At 42.0% G+C, this 27,988-nt stretch overlaps 2 protein-coding genes across 5 annotated transcripts in view; one reads left to right on the top strand and one right to left on the bottom strand.

Moving 5' to 3' along the window:
- The window catches only part of LOC122871783 (coiled-coil domain-containing protein 122-like), a 40,272-nt gene extending 22,261 nt beyond the window's left edge, over nucleotides 1-18,011 (top strand). Inside the window, exon 7 of one of the 2 annotated variants that reach the window (XM_044187159.1) lies at nucleotides 13,888-18,011. In XM_044187159.1, the coding sequence (XP_044043094.1) occupies nucleotides 13,888-13,938 (51 nt within the window). In that variant the 3' untranslated portion in view covers nucleotides 13,939-18,011. Of the gene's footprint in view, nucleotides 1-120; nucleotides 4,055-13,887 lie in introns of those variants that run through there. The other variant, XM_044187162.1, reaches the window with a different exon arrangement.
- Nucleotides 3,858-27,927, bottom strand: zgc:65895 (uncharacterized protein LOC393546 homolog). Of its 3 annotated transcripts, none has more exons than XM_044187152.1 (3): nucleotides 25,087-27,927; nucleotides 7,577-7,628; nucleotides 3,858-5,775 (listed from the first exon to the last, which is right to left on the bottom strand). In XM_044187152.1, exons 1-3 carry the CDS (start codon nucleotides 27,126-27,128, stop codon nucleotides 5,506-5,508), a joined length of 2,364 nt encoding a protein of 787 aa, XP_044043087.1. In that variant the 5' UTR covers nucleotides 27,129-27,927; the 3' UTR covers nucleotides 3,858-5,505. The 3 variants fall into 3 exon arrangements, with proteins under 3 accessions (XP_044043087.1, XP_044043088.1, XP_044043089.1); XM_044187153.1 differs by lacking the exon at nucleotides 25,087-27,927 and adding an exon at nucleotides 12,337-12,477; XM_044187154.1 differs by lacking the exon at nucleotides 25,087-27,927 and adding an exon at nucleotides 7,999-8,331.
- Between the last annotated feature and the right edge of the window lie 61 nt (nucleotides 27,928-27,988).

Below are 27,988 nucleotides of genomic sequence, written 5' to 3' on the forward strand. Positions count from 1 at the left end.
GTTGTCCACTAAGTAAAACTCTTTAACTCTTTAATTTTTCAAGGCCAGTGTTTGTGCAGACATTGTAGTTTGTGATCTCTTTCTAGACTCAATATTTTTTGCACCAATGTTCAATAATAGACGGGATGACAGGAGGAAATCCACAGCCCGAAAAGGGAAGATGAGGAGATACCAGAGGAAGACACAACAATCTCTACACCAACAGCAGTCTCAATAGACCAGAATGCAATGCAGCGACAAAGTAAGCTGCATTTTCAGCAAAGGGCTTGACTTTGTTTTTTTATACTTATTCTTCAAGACATCAACTCTGTTGCAGGTGAAGGAGCTCATACATGACCTATATACTGTATAGCCTCTTCATCCAATTACATGTGTCCACGTACACGTTTTGAGGGTTTCTCATATTGGCTTCACATGGTCCGTCAAATGACTCACCCTTCGTCTGTATTTTGTCTGCAGCTGACTTGAGTTTTAAGTTAGCACTGATTGAGTGCACGTGTGCTAGTGTGTGTGTGTGTGTACACACGCAGGCGGACTATTTGTGTGGATGACTCAGACATACCATAGAATCGATTGATCAAATGCGTGTGTGTGCGGTATCAAAGGGTTCTCTCGATAAAACTATGTCAGAGTGGAATTTAGACAAAACACTGTCTCCATGTCTGATCCCACAATCCCTGGCCCAGTTAAAAGGGAAGACGGGATCATACACAGCACAACCTCATGTATAGCTTTGGTTTTGAGAGACTTTTTACTGTAATCTATCACAATCTCATCTCATTTTGGCCTCAAAAAACTAGAAATGAAGTGCATATTTGCGAGAGTAATAATCTTTTTTCCACGTTTCTAACCACTTTTCCTTCATCAGTGGAAAACATGAGGTCAAAGAAAGGTAGGCTATGAAAACAGAACGATGACTCATCACATAGTTGTGGTGTTGACGGATGTTTCCCACGGTCAGAGAAACAACTGACCAATCAAAGCTCGGTTGGCTCGATGAAGAATGGGGACATCATATTCCTGCATAGCCAGCTAGCTATATTCATGAAAAATAGCAACAGAAAAATGGCATCAAGCATGGAATGTAGCTATACAAGCTTTTGCAAGCTGATTTAGTGAACCTTCAACAGCATATTTCATTGTGCTCCTAGCAACAGCTACTGTACACCTGAAAACAACGGGACAGATATGTTACTTGCTACTGATTGATGAGGACAAAACTAAATAATCCCCCCATCCAACAAGAAAGACATGAAAGACATGAACACAATGTGAGGCTGAATGAATAAAGTGAAGCAAAATGGCAGTTCAGGCGGATTATCAGGCTAACGAAACGTACAATAAGGTACGTAATCAAGTGATATTTGGACAGAAAGTGTGCATTTCTTGCTTCAGCAAATACTGCTCCATGTTTCCTAAGCTTTCACACCAGAAAGTAAAAGCAAAATTAATTTTTAACCAGCTCTTATGACGGCTACCATTTCAAAACTTGGGAATCAACAAAATTGGGATTTCAGGTTTTCTTATTGTGTGTCTACAAACATGAAGTGTATTTCTGATGCCCGACACTGGACAGGCTAATCCCCACGTAGCGTCTTGTGGGGAGGGGGGTCATGTCCCTGACAGTCTGGACACTGAGGGTTTAACCAGCAGGCCACCTGCTTTCTCAGCAATAAGAAATACATCAACAGCACAGAGGGAGGTCCAGTTAAAGGGGTGTAAAGAGGATTTTTTTGGGGTCGATTTTGGGGCAGAATGGTCTTTGTATGTCTGGAAACAGTAGGCCAGAAATGTATAACTAAAGAAACATAACTGTTAGATAAAACAGCAAATTCATGAAAAAAAAGGCTGTTTACTATAATAAAGTATTTGCTGGTTGGACACAGTATGTGCAGGTACATTGAAGTATCCCACCAGGCCCAAAGACTTTATTGATGGATCACAGCACATGATGTAAATAACTGCCCTCTGTATTTGTGCCTCCAAACATCAGCAGCGGCACAAATAGACGAGGTTAATCCGCCTCAGAGTACATCCTGTTCCCGCGGCGGCGTGCTTGAAGAAAACACCTTTTGTCAATGAAACAGGATTTGCGAAAGTGCCATCTGGATACAAGAGCAGGAGCTCCGTCTCCACACCGCGTCTGATCCACCGAGCCAGCCAGACACTCCGAGGTCAGGGTCTGGGATCAGACTGACTGGAGGTGGGGCAGGTTGAGGACTTCTAAATATATATACATTAGATCAAAGAGCACAATTTATTAGATTTTGTGCCAGGATGCCCCAAACTGAAGCTTGTTATCCTTCTCAGATTACATTTTTTATACTAGGGGTGTAAACAACAGGAAACTAGGAAACACTTAAAAAGAGCTAGTTTTGACTTCCTGAATTCCTGAAACCGAGCTCCTTATCTGTAGCCAAACAGGAGGAAAAGTGTTGCCTGGAAAAAGCTGCTAAAAATATCCCAGACGCTGAGCTGCTCTACCTTGAGGTTAAAGTTTGGCCTTGACGATAAAAGTCTACTACTTTCTTTGTGTAAAATAGCATGTGCTTCATTTTTGCTGACGGAATCTGTTGGTTCATTTTACATTGTAGATTTGCAGAGCTTTTACAAGTTTGAATCACAATAGTTTGAATTGTTGAATCTTTGCTCAGAGTCAAAATGACTGTAGGGTAAATCATTACACTGCTATCTGTACTTAGAAAGATAATCATGAGTAGATTAAAAGTCGTTAAAACAGTATTTTTAGGCACTGGAAATAGCTAAAGCTCCAGATTTGAAATATTTGGTAAATACAGTCCTAGAGATAGCATCCTTTGAGCTCAGTAGATAAAAATGTAATTTAGAATATAGGATTTCCTTTTCTCTAAAAACTTAAAAATGTGTTTACATAAACATTCCTACATGTGCCAAAATTAAATTACAGAGAAATCACACTAAATCTTATTCCTGCCTCCCACTGTATGAATACATCATTACATGTTAAGTGGAAAATGAAGGTTATGATGTTCAGTTTTTGTTGGTTTGCTGGTTGAAAATTTGACTTTTATTGACTTTTATTCTATATTTAGTCTACCCTCCTTGAAAGTTGTATAAGTTGGTATAAGTGTGTCTGTAATATTATAACATGTATGTGTGTAGGAATTAATCTCTGGTTTTGAGTGGAATATTATCATCCTCATAGGAATAGAATAGGGATTTTCTTTTTCTTTTAATGAGAACCTCCATCTGTAATACAAAACACAAAGCGTTTTAAGACATTGAATGCACATATATCTACGTCAAACACCGTTTTCAGCTCCTACAATCGCTCTCACATGGCGTTGCCCTATATTTATGCGTGCTCCCTCTGCAGTTCCACGTGAGGGAGGTGGGCGGAGCAACCAGAGGATGGCTTCAGGGGGGCTTGGTTGTGTATAACCAATGAGAGGATCACACACACATAAATATTTACATGGCGGTCCACTCTGCGCATTTGTAATGAGGTCTAGTGAGGAAGCAGCTATTCATGCTTTTAACTGGGACGACTGAGGGAGGAAGCAAAGGTTATTTATTAGCTAGAATATGTGGAGTGGAGAGAAAACCAGCTATATTTATGTTTACATTGTGGAGTTGGTTGGTTTACTTGTTGTTAAACTACATTTTTGCATTGATTTAATGACTTGAATCCAGAGTTTTAGGGTTTCTAGAGGGAGAAAGGGCATACATTTATGGTATATTTATGACTGAAATTCAACTTCAACCTACATAGTTCTTAAGAATGCACCCGTTATCTTTTAGGAAACCTGTCTAGATCAAATTAATTAAAGATGTAAAACCCCCAAACCTCGACATCAAAAGAAAACCGAACAGTCCAGTTTTAGCTTTTTTGTTTTCAATTTTATTTGAGGTGCAACTGTCTAGTGCAATTGAAACGTCACATTTGTGATGGGCTGAAGAACATGCACAAAACATCGACAAACTTGTGCTCGGCACTTTTTTTTGTTTTTGCCAAGTGTCTCATTATTGTGTTCAGCGCTCCAGTTGCACTATGAGCAACTCAAACACTTGGCTGTACAAAAAAGACTAAAAGAATAAAGACAAAGGAAAAAAAAAAAAAAAAAAAACACCATCGCCATTCATTAAAAAAACAACTACGCACGTCCCCAAACAGTCCAGATAATTTGAGCGAGTGAGTTAAGCGACGGCAGAGCAGAGTTCACATACAGTACGGAGCCGTGTGTCACTGCAGGAGAGACAGCATCTTAGTGTCGAGGTAAATAATCCTCTTCTGTTCCCACCCTGAGTATTGACATCACAGGTAGATCAAAACCTGGCAAAACCATAGATATATATATATGTATATATACACACATATTGAATAAAACAACTTAAAAAAGCTTTTATATATGTATCTATGGTTAGAAACCAGGCACTTGGCAGAGTTAATTGGAAATGTTTAATCTGTACAAAGTTCACTACCTAGAAACAGTCATGTCCTACTTCTTTGCCTCTCCGTTAATTATTTTTACAGATCACTAGGACATTAATTACATCAACAAGAGCAGAACAGACAAAAACAAATCCTAAACCTTTCCAAGCCCTCCCGAGAAAAAAAAAAAAAAAAAAAAAAAAGATTCCCTGCATAAATGTTTACTGCTCCATCCAAGATGGGGGGCGAGTGTGTTCAGGGTGGGGACGGCGATGTGAACCTCGAAAAGAACACAAAGTTCTCAAAGTGAACAATGAGGTGCAGCTGAGACATATTTCATAATTCTTTATAACAACCCCTCCTCAACCCAGAATATATCAAGACTGTCGTCGTCTTCAGATGCGGTGAGGGAGATAAAAGTAAGCTGGACTATTTGACTCCCATTCCAGATGGGTCGTACGAATCTTTACAGTTCGTCCATTGTCAATATCGTCTGAAAAAAAGTGCACGGACCGCAGCACTAAATAAAACTGAAATAAAACAAGATGATGCGGAGTAAAAAATGTAAAGCGTGTGCAGATGGACAGTCCTGGGTTGAGGTGGGGAAAACGATGGCACACTTTCCACAGGTCACACTGCGAGGGGTTCGACGGCACCGACAAGAGCGCGCTCTCCTGATTGGCCGAGGCCTACGTTAGCTCCTCTCTCCAAAGTGGCCCCGAACAATGGCGGAGGCAGCTGTAAGGGTCGACTGTCAGTTCCCGTCAGCCCTGTCCTCCCCCCTTATAATCACCATGACGACGATGACAACCACAACGACGATTGTCTGAAGCAGGTAATAAAAGCGGACACACACACACACACACACACACACACCGGTGCAACTCAAAAGTCTTTCAGTTAAATTAAATGTGCAACAAAAGAAAGTTGTTTTTCGTCCTCCGGTTAAGTAGAAGTGTGCGCTCCTCGAGACAGTCGGTGGCATAGAGTCAGTTCACAGTATGGCAAGACTCCTTCTTCCTCCTCCTCTTCTTCTTCCTTCTATCCCCCCCATCTCTCATCGTCAGGGGGGTCTCCAGTGTGCAGCTCCTGTGTTACGCAGAGGTGCTGGAGCTCTGTGTGGAGGGGAGGGCTTGTGTGGTTCCGGCCGGGACCGGGACCGGAGCCTGGCCTGTGCCGGTCGGGGAGCTGCCGGTCTGGACCTGCGCCTGGAACTGAGCCATCTGCTCGGGGCTGGCCAGGGTCTTGAGCAGGTTGTTCTCCTGCTCCAGCTGAGTGTTGCGCTCAATCAGCTCTTTGATCTGCTCCTTTAACACCTCCACCTCCTCGCGCACGGCGTACATCAGGTGACTCTTCACCAGGTCCTGGGGAGGGAGGGAGGGAGGGAGTGACGGAAAGGAGAAAAAGAGCGAGACATGGTTAGGTATGGAATTAATCAGATTCCTTCTTCCATGTTTCCCCTGTGAGGCAGACATCTTGATCAAACCATATTTCTGTTTCACACCATGAACCAGACTCCTTATTACACATTATTGTTTGCTGGTTCCAGCTTCTCAAATGTGAACATTTACTGCTTTTCTCTCATTTATATCATTGTAAACTGAATATTTGGGGGGGTTTGGACTGTTGGTCAGACAACACAATGTGACCTTGGGCTCTGAGGAGTTTATTATTTTGACATTTTGAATCAAATTCTTATCCATTAATCAAGAAATTAATCACCAGAAAAAACGATTAGGGAAATAGTTGCAACAAGAGCTACATTAGTCAATTAATCGACCAACATGTCAACAAAAAATTAATGGCAACTATTTTGATAATCATTTTTCAACATTCTGCGGTTCCAGTTTCTCAAATGTGAAGATTTGCCGATTTTCTGTGTTTTAAATCACCGGGTTTTGGACTATTGGTCAGACCACGATGTGAAAATGTCACTTTAGTCTTTGAGGAATTGTAATGGGCATTTTCACAATTTTTGTGACACTTTGTAGACAAGATGAGTGGCAATTAATAGAGAAATAATCACCAGATTAAATTGATAATAAAAAGAATCCCAGTCCTAATCACACACTCCATCTTTTTTGATTCACATGTACTTCTTGACCTGTCTATTTGTACAAAACGTATTTTGGCTCATCCATTCTACTCTTAAAGCAGAGTTAACAGACTCAGACACATCGATTCAAAATCATGCTGTCAGGGGGGAAACAGTGTGACACAGCAGTGTGTAAAGGCTGATTTTGCATCTTAAATCACTTCACAGTCTTGCACAGCATATGCCCGCTGTCACAGTGAATGACAGGAGGGAATCAAGGAATGCATACACAACACGAGTTCCTCAGAAAAAGGTGGATTTTATAAAATACTCCAGAGAAACAGCTTTATAGTGCATTCCCATGATGATGCGTGAGCAGTGTGCTGTGCCAGCCTGCTGAAGGGGGATTTGCTTTAATAATCTGAGCATCCCCTCCTCTGTGGACCCGCCCCTCCTCCTCCTCCCTGCACCGGTACGCAGCTAGGGAACAAAATGTTCCTGCACCGGGGTGGGAGGAGCCAATAACCGACCGAGTTATTTATACCGAGCCGTGGGGAGGCTGCTGCTTGCCTAGCAACACTGGACGGGGACATGGACGCGGACGGGGAGGGTGGGGGGGACTATGTATATGCATGAGAAAGAGAGCGCGAGGGAGGGAGGGGATAGCGTGTGAACCTTAGCCTGGCCCACATCAAGTTGCCAACCAGCCGGAGGTCAACTGTCCAAATCGTGACAGAGCAGGAAACTCCTCTTTCCTCTAATTCAAACACCAGCAGGTGCATTTACACGGAAAACTATGTCTCACTACGCATGTGCATCTTAATTTGTAATAAAACTCACGTCTAGAATACAGAAAAGCGCCATCATGCTTTTCATTCATTGCTCAAATGCAGCTCTGTGTCTACTCTCATTAACCTGAGATTCCCTTCTCATAAAAAACACAGCACTATCTTGCAAATATAATTTCACAGGGAATTAAAACATGACAAAATAAAAGCCGATACAGCTGCAGGAGTCCACCTCGGTGCTTTGGTTACATAACACTGGAGGCAGCACATACATGTAAAGCATGAGACGGGCCTATTTACAAACACTTGACTGCATATTACATGATTAAAACAGACGCTTACCATTGCTTGTTCAATCTTGTTGTCAATGGCCACCACACTTGCACCGGAAGAGCTGAAAGACAGAAAGAAAAATATGGATTTGTTGGTTGATGATAAAAGCATTAGCTGAATATTGCAGGGGAGTATTTGGTAAAAATGTGTCTGCATTAAGGGTGTTTTAAAAAATAAAAAAGGCATTTGCGGTTTAATGCCGCCAAATCAAAAATAAAGAAAACAAAGCCTGAGGTATTAGCTGTCATAAGGAACAAAAAACAAGCTAGAATTCACAATAACGAGTGTCTGCAACAAAGCAAATGGAGGTCGAGATAGCAGGCTTTGACTTTGATGGCGGAGAATCAATGAGCCAACATTTGGGGCATGTTGCCTCATTTTAATCCACCGCACATCGCTAATAACCGCCGCAGAAAGCATACTGACATTACCTATTGTCAACCCTGACTGATGCACTCTCCTTCCCGAGCACAGAGGACAGAAACGATATCGAGAAATTCCTCAGTTGACAAACGCCAAGATCCATCGCAACTGTATAACATTGGGAATTCATACTATCCCGTCCATTAAAAACCCCAAAGGCGACTCTTCGGCTGTACAAACTGGAAATCCAGCGGTATAAAAGTAGAAAAATAGCGCATTATTGAGGGCAGGACGTCTGGTCTGCTCTCCAGGCGACCGCACAGCTCGCAGCCGGAACAGAGCACAAAGACTGAAGCGGCGGGCTGCAGCTCCGCAAACCGCGGCTCCCTCTCTGGATTAATGCATGCAGGAAAAACAGCGCCAGCAGCCGCGTGATTGGCGGAGAGGTGCGCTCATTAGCATAATGAATGCGAGAATGGCGCTGCGGCGTCCCGGATAGGAAGAGAGGTCGCTCAAAGTAATAAATTATGCAACATCTCTGTACCTGCTCCGTCCTCCATAAAACCCCGCATTACACACCACGAAATAATAGAGGGGACTGCTTCGACTTTGAAACGACAGGCAAGACAGCAATTTAACAGCGAACATTTTGCTTTTAACTGCCTGTTTGGTCTTATCTGGTTTCAAAATGCGATTTAATGTGCTGTCTTGTCGGGGTGCATGCTCAAATGTGGACTGCAGGTGATGGGGAAACTTTGGTTGCTGTTATGTGAATCAATGTCTCCACCTATTGGTTATAACTCGTGTATTAAAATGTAATTTGAGTAAACAATCAATTGCCCACAAGCTGACCCCTGCAGCACAGCTGGCTTAGCACTGTCCAGCTGTCACTTGTAGTAAATAGACATTTACACAAAGTCTGAGTCAGGGAGTGTTGTGAATAGAAGAAAAGGGTCACAGTGGAAGCTAAGCTCCTTTGTCCTCTTTATATCAGTTTGACTGACTGAAATGGAAACACATTGTGCTTTACAGTAAAACAGGACCACCCCTCTGTGGGTGGGCTCTATCTGAAATTATTTGGGAAGTGTCCCAAGTTTTCTGACATTTCTATCCATACATCCTCAGAGAAAAGTTGGAGCAACATTATATGCTCTAATTGTGTCATTTTCCATAGACAACCCAGGTTAAAATTTCAGTATCATAAGCAAACAACAAATTTAGCTTGAAACAAGTACATTACATTTGTACGTTTGTTACAGTAGTATGGTGTTAATTAAATATGTAACGGGATGTTGGAAAACAACAAAAGTGAGAAGAGGGAACACGTGCGTCAACTAATGATTATTTTCCTTATTAATTAATGTTATTTTTACGATTAAGCGCTTAGTCAATAAAATGTCCGACAGTAGTTAAAAATGCTCATCACAAATGTCTTGTTTTATCTGACCAACAGTCTAAACCAGTTTACAATGATAAAACAACAACAAAACCTCACAATTGAGAAGCTGGAACCAGAGAATGTTTAATTACTGAAATAATTAATTGATTATCAAAACTTGACGACTGATTTTCCGTCAACTAATTCATTAATCGTCTAATCTTTTCAGCACTAGAAGGAACACAATCGATCAAAAAAAAAGTCCAAAAAGTGTAAATATATACAAGTAGAGCTGAAACAAACAGTCAGTTAATCGATTAGTCGATTTATAGAAAATGAAGTCATTTTTTAAAGCAAAAATTCATTGGTTCCAGCATCTCAAACGGCAGATTAATCGATAATAAAAAATAATAGTTAGCTGCAGCCCTAATTTAAAGAATTGTGGTACCTTTGAGTTGTCATATCACCTGTTATATTATAGATTAATGAAGCACATGCAACAGAAACCCCTATCAAGGACACTTAAACTACACAAAGGCAAATTTTCATTTTAATTTACTCATGAGGTGTAAATTACTCAAGCAGCTGATCAATATTTAACTTAAATTGCTTATCAGTTAAGGTACACTAGTGTGATTTGATGGTGTGAAGGTCATTTCCTTTATGTCGTCGCCATGGAAACAAACAGTTTAGATGAACAGCACACAAAGAAAAGGAAGTGCATTTAGTGTAAACAACTGTGGTCAAGATAAAAAGAGTGAAACTAAAACTATCGCCTACAGTCAGGGTGTGGTTTTCTTTTCATACTCCTGACCACGCAGACAGATTTTAATGTAATCAGTATGAGCTAACTGACCTCTAACTGCTGCTCGTTCACACCTTTCATTGACTTTGACCGGACAAGGCGACACATGTAAGACCTTCAACAATTGTGTAAAGCTTTAAGCAACAGTGGAAGATCTTTGACTGCACGTCAGGAGCTCCTTTCAGACGCCTGTCCTGCTTTAAGCACCTTAGCTGTGTTATATCTGTCTGGTACCTAGTTCAGTAAGTGGGCTGTGTGTCAACATGGGAGTTTGGAGATCAGAAACCTGTCTGAGGAGAAGACAACATCCTCAACCTGCTCATATCTTTGTATTTTACTTCTCCCAGCTCCGTTATTAACTTTGGCGATACGGTCAAGCAGTGTTAATTTCGATAACAAAAAGTATGACGAAAAATGTTCGTCAACGACCTTTTTTCCATGACTAAGACGAGATGTTGACGAGCTAAAAATAGGTCTTTGATAATAAAAACTACGACGAAATGTATGTTTAGTTTTCGTTGACGAGGCGGGACTAAAATGTTAGTGGCGGGCTATCGGACATTCAAATAATGCATGATTTCTGTCTGTCTGTCAAAATATAAACAGTGCATCCCTGTCATTGATTGACGTGTGCAGACACTGTCCCAAACAGACAGCGAGTTAATGACAACATCGGAATAAAAGAATAGATCTATGGACACACTTTATTTATAATTTGGCAGAAAGGAAAACACAATGCACTGTAGTAACGGGAGACAGAGTGCTAACGTCAGTTTGCTAGCTTCAAAGCTTGTGAGTGAAACATACAGGGCTTGGCAATTAACTTAAGTTAACCTTTTGGTTGCAAAGGCGAAATTCTTTATAATATATTGTCCTATCGTTTGAGTGAAACATATGGGGAACAACCGTGTTTTTCAGTCCTGATACCCAGTGTGTCTCCATGCGCATCACGTGTTGCTGCTGTAACGTTTACAGCCTGCGAGTTTATTTATTTGGACAAGCAACTTGTAATTATGCTCGATCCATTTTCGCTTACTTGTCCTTAATTTATTTGGAAGATATTTGTGTATGATTTCTTAGCTCTAAGGCCAGGTAGGCATATTAATGGACTAATTGTTTCAGCACTAGTGTGATTTTAATGGTAAGGAATTTGTTTAGTTTAAGGAGAAAATATTTTGGCTAAAAGTTGACTAAAATGTAATGGCTTTTTGGCGACTAAAACTATGAAGGATAAAAATGACTCAAATGTGACTAAAACTAAGAAGAATTTTCATATATATATACTAAGACTAAATAGCTGCCAAAATTAACACTGCGGACAAGGGAACTTTGACAAGATTGAGTCATTTTAGAGAACTGGAAAATGTTTGTAGTGACTTCTCCTTTTCTTTCTTACAAAGCAGCAGCGTCACATGTATGCACTCTTGTAGAGACCCTTTTCACATATGTATATGCAAAAAGAAAATGTTGTTGACAAATATTAAACACTCTAGAGAAGGGTACGAATTGGGTGTTGGGTGCAAAGCAAAAGTACAGTTTGTCAACTGTAGGAAAAAATGTGTTTTTGTAGGTTGTAGATTTCATGTTGGAGAGGCTGTTTACATATTGGTTTATTTGGGAGACTGAAGTCTATTAGTGGCCTGATAACTGAGCAAAGCGAAGCAAATATGGGCTGACTGGATCAATTGAGGAACTGGAACATGATGCTTATCTCTGGCAGTTGAGATTGGAGGGCAAAATTAAACTGAAAGCAGGCAAGATAAAATGACTACTCTTGGTCTGGATCTGGCCAGGACCACGTTACAGTGAATGAACATGAGCCAACCATGCATTCATACTCACACAGTCAAGCGCAACAACATGCATGTACATAAGCAAGAACATTGTGTCCTCAGACACATTTAAGGCGGCGGAGCAGGAGTTTGAACATGCTGAGGTGATGTGCCTTGATGATAAGTTAGATTTGAAAATTGCAGGTGTTAAGTTTCCTGGATAAATGCTTTGATATTTGCAGGCACTACTTGTATTGTTTGCCTTCAACAATGGACAGACAACATTCAAGCAACTGAACGCTGCCACCACCACCACAACAATCAGACAGATATATCAAAACAAAGCCCCTTTGCGGCCGCCCTCTTTTAATCCCCCTGGCTGCAGTGGACCTGACCCCGCTACGCCACCGTGGACCCCCTAACAACATGACAACACTACAGCCATTGTTACCTCTTCAGATGCTTCTCCAGCTCCCAGAAGAGCAGCTTTAGAGCCATGGCGTCTCTGCCCTGCGCTCCTCCTGCCCCGGCCAGCCCCTTCTCTCTCATTGATGCTCTCAGGCCAAGCAGAGGGCCTCCCCCCCCACACCCGCCACACCAAAAACACCCCAAAACAACCACCACAACCACCGCACCTCCTACGTCCTAGCGCCTTTTGGCCCCGACCCCCTGCTCCCTTCAGCTGTGGGAGCTTCACATAGGGGAGTCTGACCAACAATGGAGACCAGGTTGGAGCAGTGTAGGACGGGAGTGTGTGTGCGTACAACGGAAGGGCGCGTTGGTGTGTTAAGTCCTCTTGATTGCCCCCTTACTAAGCCTGAATCACATATAGACTCTCAGACGATTGGGCGCATGGTGAGGGGAGATAGGAGGGTGGGTTGTGATGTCACTGTATAAGGAGTCATGTCACCTCCCCTTCTGTTGTTATATAAACTGTCAGCAGAGATTAGGGTGATCCGTCCAATAGGATGAGCTACTTTTGACCACACACCCCATTAGCACGCTCACGGCCGCCTACAAGCCACTACCTTCGGTCTGCAACCGCTCGCTCCTTCATGTCTTTTTTGTTTGTTTCCTGCAACATCCTCTCTTGTGATGGTGATGGACACAGGAGTGGTACCCTACTCTAAACCTCCTTGTATCAGTTTATAGTATAGAGTGGGTGCATTTGCCCTTAAAATCCCTGAATATAATAAACATCCACCTCCTGCATCCCTCACATTTTCTCACACTGCTAAGACTCTGCCCCTCCTTAAGTTAAGTTATCTTAAGCAGAATGTGTATATTGTACCAGGCATGCCTTTAGCCATCTTGTCACTCCTCATCAGTGGATGCACACTGGACATACACACTCTCGCAGTATGGGTCTCCACTGGAGCATGGCTCACGTGTAACTCCTTGCTAGCAATAAAAGGCTCCCACGCAGACAAGCACACAGTTCACATTACAGTCTGAACAAAGACGATCAAAACAAGAAGGCTAGCTAGATGGTAGATGAGGCAAACAGCTGATGCAGAGCACAAAAAACTCAAAGCATCAACACTGTATCCCAGCAGTAAAAAAAAACAAAAAACTGTAGAGAACAAAGGGAGGAGGCAACCCTGGTCAAACATAGCGTGCAGTTGTGGGTACCCCAAAATGGCGCCGAGGGGCGTGCAGAGTGAGTTTGCTGGTGGGATTCAGCTCAATGCACGCAGAGAAATTATTAACCTCATTAGTGAAGGTCACATTATCTTTTCCTCCCTTCGCTGTATGTGTCGCTAATCCAAGAAACAGTCGAGGGCCAGAAACAAGAGCATTGAGAGCGGAGAAGTTAGAAGGAGTGGGAGATAAAAAGTAATGTCTCTAAAAATGTTATTTTGTCCACTTGTGACTTGCGGTACCTACTACCTATTCAAAAGTGCCATTATTGATTAGTGGTAATTATTTTTCCTTAAGTTTATTTGTCATTTGAAAACAAAACTCAACATATGCTGTATATCTGTACATTGTGTACTTGCAGGTTTGGGGTCAGTGTGCGCATGTCCACTTGAAACAAAAGGCTCAAAACTAGTTGACGGATGTGGAGACAGTTTACTCTCAGCCAATCGCTGATGGCGCAACAGACTCAGCTCGGCCAATGGTGAGAGACCATGACGTCATGACATCACAGATGGGATGCTTTCATTCATTATTTACCCACGTCCATCCAAAGCGTGTGTATGTGGCACATGCAAAGGGCTGACCCATATATTACCTAACCACTATGTTAAAGCTTAATGAAGCCTATATTCATACTACACTTAGGAGACTTAGAAACAACAAATATGCTATAAGAGACCTCAAGATAAAGTCACTTTAATGCCAAATTAAAAGCTTCCTTATTGGCCAGGCTACCGTGTTGATGTTCTACCAAGCTATTAGACTTTATTTGTTAGGTAATGAGCTACTGACCTTGCCAAACTGTGGATAAAACAATTAACAGGCAGAGCTCATTTTAACTCTCCCTTGAGCCTTTAACAACACACCGGTCCACATGGACAGCATCTTCACCCATCACAAAATGCTTTCTACTCCAGACAACCACAACCATATCAACTTTATTTATTCCAATGACTTCACCCTCCACCTTCTTAAAAACAGGGAAGATTTTGAGCAGACCTGAATAGAAAAGAAAAGGGTGGTGGTGTACATCTTCACCACACCCTGTGAAGCTTACATAAAGGGCGGTGTGGCAGCAGCTGATGTGGAGGAATAAAAAGAACAGCTGGTGCTTGCATTGCCCACATAGTTAAAAATATAAAGTTTCATTGCAAAACAAGGAGCGAACTATATTTTTGAAAAGTGACACTTATCTTTCAATCCAGATCCTGGTAGCTTTAGGCTCTTAGCTTGAGAAGAAGGTTGAAGAAATGCTAAATTCTGTATTGTTTGTACTTTTCTGTATATTACTGAACAGTAAAACCTCAGGCTATATTTTTTTTTATCTTTGAGATAGGACCCATTAAAAACAATAACAAAAAAATCTGGGGCAGCTAAACTGAGGGGGCTTGCATGTAAATTCTGACGAGTGTATAAGACTATATCTATAATATAGAAACATTTTTTTAAATCCACACAATACAAACATCAAGAAGAGGTGAGAGTAAAAGAAAGAGGCATGTCACAACAAGCAGAGGAGAAGATATCTTTAAGCTCCAGCGGCTAGATGTTTCAGAAAAATGTAAAATCAATAGTGCTAACAGCCACCTAAATGCCTTCTGGTGTATTTGCTGTACATACACTAGAAGGAATCTCCCCTTTTACCACAGGTCTCCTTTTATCCACGTTCTCTCTCACAAAAGCATCCAGCTGAGTGTAAGTAACGCTTCCGCCTCACTTTATTGTGCGGTTTGAGTGAAAGCTCAATTGGGGAGCCATCACTCAGGCTGCAGTGTGTGGTCCTGAAAAGGATCCGAATCTGGCTTTGCCAACTGTAAGTTACATGAAAATATATGCAAGGGTTTGATAACAAAGCACATCACAGAGCAATTAGGGGAAGTGAATGGGAACACGACAGTACAACATAAAATCTCCACAAAAACCACAACACAACTGTACTAATATTGGGTTCACTTTTTACACCCCTCCTCAAATTTGTTTCCATCTCTCTCCTTTCATCCCTTGTTTTTCATCAGTTTGCATGCTGCTCTCTGATTCGCCCGCCTTCTTCCGCATCACTTGTCCTGAAGCAGTTGGGAGACATGAACTTATGTGTGTGTCTGTGCGGGTCCGTGCATCCACGTTTGTGTGTTCTTGTATCAGCCAGTGTGTGTGTGTGTGTGAGGCTATGTTTGCAAACTGGCAGAATCCGGTTTCGGAGGCTTTGAGCACATGCATTTACACGGAGGAGAACCAAGGCCGACAGCAAGATCAAGCCCGCTGCACACAAACAAACAGATTTTATCGTTCAAATTTAGAAGGAAAAAAAGGACAAGAAAGGAAAGAATTTATGAACAAGATTTGTTGAAAAGAAAAAGAAAATGTCGATCAAATTTGGACCGGCAATCAAGGTAGCAATCAAAAACAACCTACTTGCTGGCAATCTGCCTATATCTTTGCCCAAAAACAAACAAAACAAAGAGCAGGAACGCCCCAAAACTCAAACAGCTCTCATGGCATCACAGAGTTTCAGGGCAGCAGCTCGTTGGAGCATAAGTAAATTGGTCTCTGCCATGCACGCAAAGCCTTACATAACCAGCCTCTGTGCCATATGGGCCACGAAAGAGACAGAGAGACAGGGAAGGAAGGAGACTGAGCTCCAACATCCATACTGGTTCAGTGACACTGCAGACATGCCTTGCACTTCTGATGCATGAGGTATTCAGCACCCTCACACATTCAAAATCAATACAGATATCTCATCCCCTCCTGCTTCAGTTTCTGTCTATATACCCCACAAACTGAAAAATGGCTTTTCATACGTATATTCGTAGTTGTAAAAGCTTTGAATGCGCACGCAAACAATTTCTGGCTCTATGTGACAAATTTCACACACAAAATTGTGATTCAACAGCCCTGTACTCTCTCTAATCCATGTGTTAAAATAAACATTATACGATCAAATATCACACAACCTTACGACACACTGACATTAAAACATCACAGGAAGTTGTGTTAAACGCTCGGTCACATGGACCCGCTCACTGTCAGTGCATTAATAGTGAGGATCTTCTCAGCAGCGGTGGAGAAACTTTGCTCGAGGCTCTCTGCAGTGTGCAGGCTTCATGCGGTGATGTGAATGTGTAGGAAGGGTTGAGGCTCTGACACAAAAACTGGCTTTACACAGAATTATCATTATTTCTCTTTACCATGAAGACTGCTCTTTACCAGGAAGTGTCACTGACTTTTCATCGACAGGTAGTGAAGTGGTCATGTTACTGTGGGTGAGTTTGAAATTTTCCCTCAAAAGTTATCCAAAAACAGACGAAAGAAACTGGAAAGGAGAGGCCTTCTATGAGGGATAAAATAAATATTTTAAACAGCTGGTGTACAATTATGATTATGAATTTTTTTTCCCAGGTTCAACAAGCATCTAACTGCTGAAGTGTCCTTGAGCAAGACACAAAAACAGACACAAAAAGACATTCAACAAAACATCACATTACACTAATTTCCATCTAGTCTACCAGGCCCAAGCGTGATACACATCTGGAGACAACATGCTCCACCAGATACTTCCAAGTCTATTTTGATTTTTTCCACTTAAAATCGAAATTATTGTTACCACCAGCTTTCACCCGTTTCAAACTACAGCAGTAGGGTTCAACGTATGTTTATTTAAAGACAAAAACCCCACAGACATTAGTTAACTTAAACAAGAAAATGGCTTGATGAAAACAAAGTATTCCGGTCTCTCACGTCATTTCGTTCATAGTAAACATTTAAAAAGCAGAAATTTCAGTATCATAAAGAACAATTCGCTACAATGTCTGTATTTTAAATGCACAAATGGTGCTGGCAAAAATAAACTGTGTTATTAGGAAATTTGAAGTGGCAGTGGAATCAGGGAGTGTTTTTCTGCTTCCTACACAAGCACTATATGTTGATCATATGAAGTGAGAATAACTTTAATTCATTCAGTAGTAGGTTACAGTTGCTCTTCCATGAGTTTATTCTCATCTTGCAGTAAGCTCAGCTGGAAACTTTTAGCTGTTTTGGGACCCAAGGTTCAATTATAGGATCTGAAATGTCACATTTCTCTCCTGTTACGTGCAAGTGTACTGGCTTTTCCTGGAAATGACAGGAAAATAACAGTACAGGTGTCAGAACAGTTATCGTGGCACAACCAGTTAAAACCAGAAATGTTACCGCTCCTCCTCTTTGCTCATGTTTTTCCCCTCAGTGTAAAAGCCTGAAGGGAAAACGCAGTTCTACACCATTAAAAACATCTCCCATGTAAACCTACCATTTCACACACATGTACAGTACATACCATCCTGACGGGTGAAACCATAAACACGCTCCTGCTGAGAAAAGCTGACAGACATGCATGGACACACATTACATCCTTTCTGGCCTGTGACATTCTTCAAGAATCTGCAGCTCTGCATGAAGGCACAAGGTGAGCAAACGTGACACCCGTCTACTTGGCTCTGCACCCCCCCAAAACCCCCCACCCTTGCAGCCTAAAACTGAACCTGTCAGAGCCGGGCGATGTTCTGATCTGGCTGCATGAAGATCTTCACATGCACTTTCAGAAATGACATCATGAGCCCGAAAACATTGCCCTTCCAGTGTTATCTCAACTAGGACATAACCCCTAAACATAACCCATTACGGTGTCTGAACAAAAATATGCATATGTGATGCATTAATAAATAATCAAGTCAGACCACTAACACGCAAAACAAAGACTGATGATTTTCTCAATTAATAGATTAATCATCTGTTCTACAAAATGTCTGAAATTACTAAAAACAATTTCCTGAAGTCCAAGATGACATTTTCAAATAGAGCAGCAAAGAAAAGCAGCAAATCCTTACAATTGAGTACTGGAACAAGGGAACGTTTGGCATTTTTGCTAGAAAGAATTTTGCTAGAAAGAATTTCTTAAATGATTGGTTACTAAATTTCTTGATGATGGGCTGTTTGCTCTACAATGATGAGTTTTTAGAAGTAACCTTATAAATGTGATTTGGTATAAAACCAATAAACCTCATAAGTACAAGCTGATTGCAATATAATGGGAGCCATAGATCAAATGTATTCACATAATGGCTGTGCACTTTGTCTTCAAAATGAGACACAGATAAACTCCCTTGTGTAAATAAACAAAAACACCACATGCTCTGATAAATCAATGTCACGATTGCCGAGAAATTATTTAACCTACTGACTTCTGATGAAAGTTAAACTTTATACAAAATCTTTTGCAAGAGGATAAATAAAAGGGCCTCCAGAATAAACATTTTGCCTAATAGTCTGACTCATTTATCAGTCATTGAGAAAGGCTGATATAAACATGTCCATGGGAAGAGTGAATCAGTCCATCCCTAAAAATAAGCACACCTACTGTGTTACAAACCCTGCCAAAGGATATATTATATCAATAACTGTACCGCTGGGGCCTTCTGCAGCTAGAAACCACACTTATTACAAATCACACACCCATTTCTGACAGTAAGCACAAGGGTCACAGTGTTTTTACAGAAAGAAGAGCTAAAACCACTAATTTGTTTGTGATTCATACATTGCGTGCAGGAAGGACATTTCCACTTAGCTGGAAGGCACATTTTAGGTCAGTGATTCTCAAAGCAGGATAAGGTTATATAAACAACTGCTGACGAGGCTGGGAGGATTTATGAACCGAGACTGCCACCTTGTGGGGTAACAGCAGTACAATAATGTGAGAGAGAAGAATGACAAAACAGGTACTGTCTCTGCTGAAGCAATGATTTGATGTCACATCTCTTTAACAGACAAATGACGTAACTACCTTTGCATGTGATTTAATGTTCTTGACATCTAGGAGATGCCTCCCAAGAAATTAGAAGCACGACTAAACTGTTTCACATAGCTGCTGTCTGACTTCCAATCCACCGAACAGGAATAAAACAACGCAATAAAACAGAAATCTACTGTATGTGCTTAAGCCTGTTTCCAAATCAAAGATTGCAACTGCAAATGGTGTGCACAGGCAGGCAAAACCTTGACACTAAACTATCATATAAGGCACGCATGACGTACTTAATTATTTCTTGTTTCTTTCCTAAGATAGTTCACAGTGAAGTCTTTAAGCTGGTATATACAGAGTTTACAGAGTTTAAATATTTAAAACAAAATAATGGAAAATTTAAGACTAATTTTAGGACAAATCACGCTGCAAGGTTTCAGATATCAGTGGCATGAATAGGGGCAATTGTATTTATTTAATGGGAGGCTGCAAACATAATTTGTTGAGAGGGGCAAACTTGTGGGCATACATATACATATATTTTTCCATACATTCAACTCCACATGTTTAACTCCTTAAAGTCCTGGTTTTCCTCTTCGATTTCCTCTTAATTTATTTTAAATAAATTTTATTCCCATTCCCCAGTGGGATCTCCATTTTAAATAAAGTTTTGTACGTTTGGGTGGTCAAAACAGACTGAAGACTGAAGCAGAAGTGGGTACAACACAGTTTAAGAGGTTAACATTATTGAAAGAATTTTCTTTGGGGGAAAATATGTGCTTTGTACAGGTAGGTACCTTCCAGGTATCAAATCTGCTACTGAAGAAATTGACAAAAAATTGTTAATTATGAAAGACGACATAATGTCATATTGTGAAGTTACTTTTAAGACCTGATATTGTAGAAAATGCAGACATTTAAAATAGGATATTTGAAAGACTTCATTATTATTGAACATACCTTAATTACTAAGTCTTAATAGTTTGATTCTTTAATTTAAATAAACTTTTAAATCTCATGTAAAGAAATAAATTAAATTCTGTACGTATTTAGTTTCTTCCAGGCGAAAATGCAATATAGTCGGTTGGTTGAGGATTAAGTTTTACACTTTAGACTCATGTGTCTTAGTTTATTCTCGTCTTTGTTATCTTTGTTAGTCATTTAAGCATGTATAAACAATGCAGTGGTACACCTAACTATTCTTATCTTGGGGTGTGTTCACAAGAGGAATGGTTCAGAAATATGTTTGTTATAAAGGTATAACTCACTTCTTAGGCTTGTAAATGTAACTCAACGCACTATTCTAACTCTATAGTAGAAACATTTAAAACTAACGCTAAGTTAAATTGTTTTTAGGGATCTTCTGGAGCTTCTCCTGGAAACCCTGGGGATCCTCAGACTCTGGCGCTTAAAGAAGCTAGTATCTTCTTGAAATCATGCATCCTAACATCAACTCTATTTTTGACAGTAGCTCCAAGAATTTGTCCATATTTGGCTTTAGCCATCGGGGACTCCCTCTACCTTGTAAAAGCTCAGTTTTGGATGGCGAGCCAATCAAAAACAGGCGCGTCTATATAAACATAAATCATGAGTCAAAGCCAGTATAGCAGCAGAGCCTGACAGGCAGCTTATCATCACTAAAACATATGAAAGCTCAACAGAGACTGAAGCACCTCATAAAAACAGGACAGCTTCTAGTCACTCACAGACATCAAACACATAGTCCGAAAGGGTTTAAAGGAGCCTAATCTTTTAATGACCCCTGATAAGTGAACTTAATGGCTTATGGAGAAAGAGGAAGCCAGTATACAGAAAGAAGAAAAAAATGTAATTCGAAGTGCCAAGAAATGCAGGTCAACTCAGAAACCAAACTGAAATGTTGTTGATGCTCTTATTTGTGACTGATCATCTACTGATGATAGATACTGTTGCTGGGAAGTCATAACATGATTGTTAAAGCTTTTAAAAACAGAAGAGCTTCATCCAAGTATTGGAAGTACAGTTTTGAATCAGCTCACAATCAGAAAATAAGCCTGCACCCCCAGAAAATTACACAGCTCATCAATATAGTCAGCCTCTATTAGAACACAGCTCTTTTAATAACCAACCTATGTGCTTTGCCAGGCACGACAAAAGGAGGCTCTTACATCTACAGTTGGCACAACTGTTGACTGTTACAGAGGCAGTCTTGACTGATTGATGATTATCACTTGTTTTTAGGCTGTAAACTCGTGACTGCTCGGTTATGTTTAAACTGCGTTTACCTCAACTGCTGCTGAATGCGTTTACTTCATTAAAATAGTAGTAAAATACTGAAAAAAACCCTTCAAATAAAATGTATTAAAAGAAGGCTGCTAATACAAAACTACAAGTTTTATGGGCAAATAATCACCAACGATTGCACCTCTAACTTTAAGGCTCCAAAGGATGAGGTCATACAGATAAATTGCCCTATAAAACGCACTAAACTGTACTATGACACTTAATATATCTTTGACATTTAGTTGGCTGTGAAATGCATATTACCTCTGATTATGTTTTTCAACATAGGAGCACACGATTCACATGTATTTACACACTCAACAGCTGGGCAAAGGAAATGTTTTTAGATTCTTGTGGTAAAATACATTGACTGAAGAGTTGAAAATGATTATGGCATGGTAAATTATTCCAAAATGATGCCTTGAACCAGAGTGTTCAATACACTCATGCACACATTAAGTATTCATAAGGCATAATTTTGGTTTACGCTCATTCCCCAAAGCATGCTGTACTGGCAGAAAAAGACACTGACTGTGCTCACATAGGCTGTGCAGTCTCACCCGTGTTGCTTTGTGATATTATTACACTCTATTTCTGCATCAAAACAACTTGCAGAGTCACACTTTTTGGTGTGGCAGCTCTACAGCTAATATAAATCTGTTTAAAGTGGACTATTTTATACAGTGTGCTGCTGTTTGTAAGGGTACAAACAGTGGTAAGCAATGCTATATTCATTCTCTGCAACCTGTATGAAAAGTCATATTTTTCTGCAAGTTGTTGGTGGTGGAAAGACACAGACGACAGATGTCTAGTATACTGGAAGTGTGTGTGTGTGTGTGTGTGTTTTCCTTCTACTGTGAAGCAATGCTGGCAGCTATCCGAAAGTCAAATTATACCGGCACCGACCTGCAGGCTGAAATTGCACCCGGGGGTGGCATGAGGACCCGATGAAAGGCCTGATTAATATCACTGTCCTTACAGCACTCTCACTGACATCAACCTCGCTGACAGATATACAAATAGACAGCAAGCAGGTGAATAGAAACGAGCAGAATCCTGCAAACCACAGACACACCCTGACATTCATGTTTTACCATATGACAGCAGTCATGCAAACAGACAGTCATGACAACTGCAGCGTAAGGCTTTTAAAGAGCCAAACTGGACTCTACAGCTGATTTGTGCTCTATGTACAACTTGTTCAAGTAACTTATGGAATGAAAAAAATATTGTAACATTTTGAGCCCAGTCACTGTTTTCAGAGTTTAGGCTCAACCCAAGTCAGAGCTGCAACAATAAGTCTATTAATCAATCACCAGAAAATGAATCAGCAACTATTTTGATAACTGATTAATCATTAATCATCAAGTCATTTTTTAAGCAGAAAATCACAAATTCTCTGGTGTCAGTTTCTCCAATGTCTCAGATTTTGCTCCTTTTCTCTGTTTTATATTATTGTAAACTGAATATCTTTGTGTTTTGGACTGTTGGTCAGACAAAACAAACAACTTGAAGATGTCACCTTGCTCACTCATTAGTAAATACAGGTGTAAATGCCTGATGGTTAGGGGTAAAACATGGATACAGAACCGGATACTATTAGCTGGGAGTAAACACTGCATGCATGCAGCAAAAGGAGAGGTATCTTTTAAGAGTGGAAAGAAAAGAATAGACTAGTGTCTGAAGGAACAGGTTAGAGGATAACAGTTTAGAGCTGAGATGATGCACCGAGGACTGCAAAAGGAAGGAAAGAAAGAGAGGGTGACTAGGGGAGATAAACAGAGAATAGGAGACAGAAAGAAAGCAGAGACAGTAAAAGAGAGACAGAGCAGACCATGACTATAAACAAAGCAGACACACACACACACACACACAGACTGACTGCAGGACAGTGGCTGATTCATGACAAGAAAATGGGTATGGATAGACGGAAACATATTTAGAGAAAGCACGCAGAGACCATGCAAAACACACACATACAGTCATGATGGGGTGCCGTGAATTGCTGACAAAAGCCTCCACACAGAATACAGTCCTGCTCTGTCTGCAGCCGAATATGACTAGGATTACGTCAACCATCAGTTACAGCACCCTCCGTCTCTCCGTTCCTCGAGTTCAGGCACAATCTGAACAGCTGAAAATACATAAACAGCTAGCTTCAGCTCACCAATGACCTGCTGTGCTGATAATTGAATTGCTCAGCAACTGTTGTTTTAATCATGGAACTACTCAGAAGCATGTATTTGTACATCACTGGGGCGAAAACTTTTTAGACAGTTTGCGTTTGTTGCCAACAGCTAAATAAAAGACACAATATTCAAGAATATGATAATAATAATAACAATAATATAATAACTGATTCAGTTATGGATTCCTGGGTGAGGCTGACAGAACTCAGTCAAACTCCCTAAATTCCCTGCAGGCATTATTGTTGTACTCACAACATGAATCTCCTGCTAAACCAGAACACAGGACAGTACAGTGGTAACATTAGACTGCTGCCACAACAGTGCAAGAGTTCATCAGATTTATACAACACAACTCCTGATCAGGTCCTCTACAGTCTCTACAGCACAGACTCTGAAGGACTAACACTTACACGGCATCTTCAAATGGGGCACGGCCGTTTTTTTCCAGGGCATTGACTCAATTTAGACCAACCTTGCGTTTTTAGAAATTACCTGCAGCTGCAATAACCACTTTTGAGGAGCAAAAACAAAAACAAAAAAAAAACTCCACAGGAACACAGGATTGAGTAATTGTACACGTAAATAAACCATTGCACAGTTCCCTCTGGGTGGTACAAATCAACAGATCCAGTGTCTAATAAAAGACAAAACCTAAGGGGAGATGGGGGAAAGCGAGACGCAAATACTGAACAAGAAAGGAAACATAGTGTGAGGCAGTAAAGCAGGGAAAATGTAGCCTTATTGACACAAAGAGTCCTGAGCTATCCGAGGGGGGATGTGTGATGGTAGGGGGTCAACCAGGGCAGAGCATCTGCTGAGTCACCAGCTCCCTCAGTGACTCAGCAGCTCCACTGCTTCTATTCCAGCCACTGATATTTTTACAATAGCAATGTCCAGTGAGCTGTTTTTCACCCACTGCCTTCTGAAGGCTGACAGAGTGACCTCAGGGGACAGGGGAACAAGTGAATGTGACATTAGACTTCTTAGACCTGAATTAATCTTCTGCTCCAGTTACAGAAAAACCAGACAGAAAAACAGTTGCAGGATGCTGTTAAAAGCAGAGATACAGTTACGATGGTGAAAATGATGTTGTTTCAATTATGTGATATTTCACTGCACTTTTTGCCTTTAAATCAACATTTGTTTCATTAGTACTGCAAAAGAAAGTATTCCTGATGAAATGTTACAATGAAAAGTAATTAACTGTGCTGTAGCCTGAACTACAATGTACCAAGAATAATAACTTCCACTTTTCATTTACTTAAAAACCTTCATCTGAAAAACAGAGTTTACATTAGAATAAACAGCTTTGGCAGCACAGGCCGTCCATCCTCACCTGTCATCCTCTCCTTCAGCATGCTGAGTCCTGAGGCCTGCAGCAGCGGCGGCCATGAAGGCGCTGGCCTCAGCTGACATCCCCATGTGGGCCAGTGTTCCAGCAGCACCGCTGGCCTCCGCAGCCCCCACTCCACCTGTTGCCGCCCCCAGCCTGGGCAGACCCAGCAGGCCTTGATGCTGCAGCAGAAGCTTCTGGGCGTCTTCCAGCTGGGAGGTTTTTATGGAGCTCCCTCCTCCAGGGACCTGGGTGAAGGTTGCACCCGGGGTGAGGAGGGGTTGGAGGACAGCAGTCAGGGGCATGTAGGGTGTCCCGTGGGTGTGTGCAACTGGGACTGTGGCAGTGGACGGGGGCTGGACTTGTGGCTGTGAGTGAGGTTGCACTGGGAGGGTCTGAGGCTGTCCTGCAAAAGTGTCCTGGGCAGGTGGGGCTACTTGACCTTGATGGGGCAGCTGCTGAGTAATGCTGACTGGTTGCTGTGCTGTGACACCTGGAACTGGTGTTATGGAGATTCCTGTTGTGACATGTGGCAGCGGAGGCTGGACCTGGGTCTGGAAGGGAGCAGTGGGCTGGATAAAGTCTGGTTGACGGACACTTCCCGGGGCCATGACCCCTGCATGGAGCTGAGGTGCAGGGTAACCTCCCTGGGGTTGAGCCTGATGGGGATCCACAGCATAGGGCAACTGCTGGGGTATTACAGGAGGAGGCTGACTTACACCGGCCTGTGGTGTTGCTGTAGAGATAGTGAGAGGAGCCACTGGGTTCTGCATGTGAGCCCCACCAACAACCTCCTGGGGTGAAACATAGGTCTGAGGAGTGGTTTGGGCCAGTCCCTGTGGTGGGCTCTGCATGGTTGGTGGACTAGTGAAGTCCTGGTTCGGCGGCTGATAGGGCTGCAGCGTGTGAGGAGGATGTACAGCTGGTATGCCCTGACTAATCCCTGCCTCAGTCTCTGCAGCCACCTCTGCACCTTTGGGTGCCTCAGCTGTAGTTGGATGAGGAATCTCCTTTTCATAATACTCTGTACACGTCCATCTTCCTTTGCGGAAGGGCTCTGAGTTAGTGTCTAATTTGACCACCCTAAAACGAGAGCCAGTAGCTGTTTGAGTTTGGGTGTGCTGGGTTTGAGTGTTGGGGGCAGCAGCAGGCAAGCCTGGTCCTCCTCCAACAGAAGCTATTTGCCCACTCACACTAGTGTTGTCAAAACCTGCAGGCCCAGAAGGTGGAACCACAGCAGAATTGACAGCAGACACATTAGAAATGTTCACACTGCCTTGTAGTAGTGGATCAGTGGCAGTCCCACCAACAATAGGGGCTAATGGTTGGGTTGTCCCACCAGCAGGTTTAGTGTTATCCAACATCAGTGGTCCCTGGGACTGGCTAGGCCCGGCTTTGGAACCCATAGCTGGGCTGGAACTAGCCAAGGGAGCTGGCAATGAGGGTTCAACTCCTCCCAAGCTATCAGAGTGATGATGGTGGGACTGGCTGTGTTGCTGAGGATAATAATGATGATGCATGGTCCCATTTACCATAGAGGTGTGCTGCTGAGACCCCTGAGGGATGGAATGAGGGTGAAGAGGCTCGTTGGGTGACACAAGTCCAGGTGTGTCAACCCCATGGAGACTGTTCAGTGTCTCATCAGAAGAGCTTCTCTCTGGCACACCTGTATCCGTGGCCCTGGACACAGAAACATCCAGCATATCAGAGGAGGAGAGGTCTTCTGTGTGTGACTCGTCCATATCATCATAGCTCTCAGTGTCATCTGCTAAACTGTTGTTGCCGCTCACGCTGATCTGAGCTGAGGTGACACTTGTTATCTGGAAGCCACTCTTCTTCTTCACCTGAGCGCCAGCCACTTGGGACTGGGGCTGGTGGTGGAGTCCGGGAGAAGAAGATCCAGGCTGGGTTGGATTGTCGTCAACCGTGTTGACTCCACTGCCACCGGCTGCGGACGAGGCAGACGCACCGCTGCTGCCCCTCCTGTAGTGGTAAGCAGTTTTCCTGCTCCCAGGTGGGTCTCCAGAAAAGTCCTGGTGGTGCATCTTTACCGTCAAGGAGTTACTAAAGGCCAAGAAGTGGCTGACGGCGCTACCTATTAGCTAACACAGATGCTAGTTAACGTTAGCTGGGTCAGCTGCAGTACCGCGATACTAACGAGCCATAAGTGATAAGTCAGATGATTTATGTCCTTTAAAAATCAAGTTCAACGTTCCGGGCTGTAGTTACACTGAAACGCTAGTTTATAAGCGGTGTCCCTCTTCTTAACACAAGTATTAATCCAACTTCAGAAAGATAAAAACGCTGTATTCAATGAAGCAAATAAAATAAACAAAGAATGCAAAATTCAGCTAGCCGTTGGTTAGCTTAAAGCTGTGTTGGGTCGCCTGTAGCGATTAGCCACGCTTTTCTAGAACTTGGTGTACATTTTTACTAATTGCGAGTATTTTGCGGATATACGTGTCACAATTACGCACGTAGAAACAAGTCTAGCCACGAATAGTTAAGGTGCACTCAGGTGGTCTTCAAAGTGAATGTGGAAGCTTCTTAACTGGCCGGTGTATGTCGCAGGAAATCAGTCGTCGCATCCATTCCTCTCCCGGACGTCGAGTCTCCTTTTTCCAGAAACAAAAATGAGCCTGGAAAAGAATAACCTCCGTCTATCGTCAACAGACAAAGGTGTCTAAATAATATCCGTCTTTGTAGTGGTAAAAAGTGCTCGCTAAGTCCATCTCTGTGTGTCTTATCTTGTCCGTGTTTGCTGTATCATTGCCGGTGAGCAGAAGCAGCTAACGGGCTGTCAGTCTCAGAGAAGGGAGGAGGAATGCAAACACTACGACTGCGCATGCGCGTCGCTGCCCACTTCCTCAGGCCGGTGCAACGTTCAGGCTCAACTGTTAAATCG

This window comes from Siniperca chuatsi, linkage group LG24 (genome assembly GCF_020085105.1).
Source record: "Siniperca chuatsi isolate FFG_IHB_CAS linkage group LG24, ASM2008510v1, whole genome shotgun sequence".
In the NCBI taxonomy this organism is placed as follows: domain Eukaryota; kingdom Metazoa; phylum Chordata; class Actinopteri; order Centrarchiformes; family Sinipercidae; genus Siniperca; species Siniperca chuatsi.